The sequence below is a fragment of the Apaloderma vittatum genome, unplaced genomic scaffold, assembly GCF_000703405.1.
Source record: "Apaloderma vittatum isolate BGI_N311 unplaced genomic scaffold, ASM70340v1 scaffold45490, whole genome shotgun sequence".
NCBI lineage: Eukaryota > Metazoa > Chordata > Aves > Trogoniformes > Trogonidae > Apaloderma > Apaloderma vittatum.
In genome coordinates, this window is record NW_009694732.1 from 1 (window position 1) to 3,103 (window position 3,103).

The 3,103-nt window shown below is 50.3% G+C and overlaps 1 protein-coding gene across 1 annotated transcript; it reads right to left on the reverse strand.

The window, feature by feature from the left end:
- Positions 1-983: 983 nt before the first annotated feature.
- Positions 984-2,581, reverse strand: LOC104273276 (tau-tubulin kinase 1-like; the record flags this gene model as incomplete). The annotated part of the gene is made up of 1 exon (XM_009868550.1): positions 984-2,581. A coding segment is annotated over one exon (1,598 nt), but the record flags the coding sequence as incomplete, so codon positions are not given.
- Positions 2,582-3,103: the final 522 nt, after the last annotated feature.

The following is a 3,103-nucleotide window of genomic DNA, read 5'->3' on the forward strand; positions in this document are numbered from 1 at the left end:
GCTCTCCAGCAGGTCAGTCCCCAATCTATAGAGCACCACGATGACAGGAGCTATACTGTGAACAAGATAGGGCACTGGCTTCAACACCATCCCGTAACTTCTGATGCTGTTAACTAGTAAGTGTTTGCCCTGATCCTCCAGCACCCTCTGGGACAACTCATAGGCATGGTTTGGCCAATAGCACATATCTGGAACTCTTCTTAACATGGATGCAGCAACATCTTTCACATAACTGTGCTGGAAGATAAACCAACCCACAGGGATGCCCCTTTTTAGCTCACATCTCTGAAAGAGCAGAATTTGCTGTACCTGTGGCAGAGCCATAACAGCAGCTCTGCTCCTGGGCTGGACAGCCCTAAGACCAGGCAGAAAAACAAATACTGGTGCATTCAGAAGGTCCACCTCCACTTACAACTTTGTGCTTACTTGACAGAGAGCCAGGTACCTCCAAAAAAATCAAGGCACAGGGGTTTGCAGGGAATTCAGATCATGTGGAGTTGGTGCATGCTGTTTCAGGTCACTGCCAAAGCCCATGCCTGTGCACTTCCCCCTCTCCAGGTCTTTGCGTGCTGGCCATCTTCTGAAGCAATCCTAACTGGCAGCCTTGCAGCCCTTGCAGCTCAAACCGCAATAGCCAGGCCTGTCATGGCCGTGCCTGAGAGCAAAACTGAGAGCTCAACACTGGAAAGATCTGCTATTAGCAGGATCAGAAAGAGCTTGTGGAAGTGAAGAAGGTCTCAAAGCCAAGGTAAGTGAAGAGGGGCCATACTTGCTAAACTGAGCCAAGACTTTGGCCAGACTGAGCCACAGAAGACAAAGAGGTGGGAATTCCACACAGCGGTGAGCTGAAATGACCATATGAAACAGGGATGGACCACATGTTCAAGCCAAGTTAAGGGTAAAGCAGTGGGAGATGAGCAAATCCCCGGCAGCACCTCCTTAACAAGTCCAACGTTTTGTATATCTCACCATTTTGGTCTTACCTGTAGGCAACAGCCACATCCTGGGGGGAGCTACCTAGCACTGCCATCGCCACGGCCATGGAGCTCTCAGACTTTGCTGTCTCTAGCAGTGTTTTCACCGGCGTAATGGGCCGAGGAATTCTGCTCTTTGTGCTTACGGGTCTCTCTTCTTTCCCCAGGAGGGCAGCCTTCTCCCTCCCTGCCTTCCTTGGGATGGAGTCATCGGAGTCGTGGGTGTCCTCCTCAGAACCAGTGGCCGACAGAGTTTCTGAGGCCCGCCGCCTCTCTTCGCTGGAGGATGCTGAAGAGGAGGCCCCTGAAGCCAGCCGAAGGAGACGGTTTTGCCTCTTCTCCATCACCAGGCGAGCCAAGTCAGGGTGCTTTGCCCTCTTGTAAAGCCTTTCTTTGGCCGAGAGTGAAGTAGAAAGGTCTGAGCCAGTGTCCTCCTCGGAGAACAAAATGGGTATCCTACTTCTATACCGGGAGCCCAGAGGTCTCCTGGGGCCCTGCTGCAGTGTGTCGAGGAGGGTCTCTGCTCGTTTGAGGCGTTCTGCTGCTGCTGCTGACTTTTCAAGCTCAGGCTCCCTTGTAACCATCTTGCCAGGCTCTTCCAAGTCCAGTGAGAGTGCCACTTTCTCGGACTGCTCTGGCTTGTCCTCGGGGGGCTTTGCTACGCCATTGGGAAGGGGCAGCTGCTCCCCTACTGTCTCTGAGGTGGTTTCGATGTGATTAGCCGAAAGCACGCAGCTCTCTGTCTCTGCCCCTTCTAGCCCCGAATGTATGCTTCCATTCTCTACCAAGGCCAGGTTGTCCTCCAGCTCTTCTTCGATAATGACCTCCTCGAAGTGGCCCGGAGGGCAGTATTCCTCATGCCTCATCAGCTGGCCGCTGGAAGACATGACATTTAAGTGGGTCTTTTCAGCAATATGAACAAATGTGCGCTCAACTTTGGTAAAGGGGGAGGAAGCTGTAGCCACTGCCATGGGAGGCTTTGGTTCAGATTTAAGGACTGAGGACAGGGTCCCTGGCTCAGATACATCCAGTTGGCTACCCATGGGCTGTGGCCGCTCGCTCTGAGGTGTCAGTGCAGCAAGAGTGCCCAGATCAACTTCTGGAGCCAAGTCTGTGGTCATTGGAGACTTTTTCAGATCACCTGGTGAAAAGAGCACTAGTGTTTTTGAGCCTTCCTCCAGCTCCAGGTCCCCATCAGCAGTAGACGCTCGACCCTTGGATCCCTTCTGGTCATCAGCCAGGAGAGTGGATGGTGCGCACTCCTGGCTGCGCTCTGTGCTTTTTTGACTCAGGTCACTGCTGGAACCACTGTGCATGTCAATCTCATCGCCTTCCTCCTCCACATCCTCCTCCTCCTCATCTTCCTCCTCCTCATCTTCTTCCTCGTCTTCTTCTTCCTCCTCTTTTCCATTCATTTCCAAATAAGGTTCCAGAGGTTTGCAAGGAGCAGTCAAGACAACATTTGAGAAATCCACTTTCTTTATCCGCTGGGATACCTTGGGCTTTTCCCAGTAGTCTGACACATCTTTTCTGAAGTCTTGGCAAGGCAAACTTAAAGGCACTGCCTTGGGCAGACCATTCATTTCAAAGGACTTCAGCATATATGCCTGCAAGGACAGATGTAACAAAAGAAAAGGGTTAGTATTCAGACATAGTATTCAGACACAGAAGGCATCAGGTTCAAGAGCAGTGGGAAGCATGCAGTCCATCACGCTTCCAGAGTAGGTGCCTGAGTAGTCATCACTTGATCACTCGATCACTGGATTTGTACAAACCTCAGAAAGGAGAGATTCTCAGGTGCTTATCAATGAAGGCAAAAAAATGCGCCAGAGGAGTTCCTTTGTCAGCAGTCTTTAACCTGGACTTAAATGAGCTGTTTCCAAGCAATTGCTCAGGATTTTTTAATGTTTTCAATCTTCTTTACTATTTATATATTTATTTCAATATATATGTATGTACATATGTATTTACAAATTCACTCCTTCTGTATTGGAACTATTCAGCAACTCTCTTTTATGCTCAGGCCACAGTGAACTCAAGGGGCCCCCCAGGGCTAAGATAAATTTCCAGATCTATTTCCTCTACAATCCACACTTGTCCCTGGGGCAATAACCCTTGCAGTGCTCCTG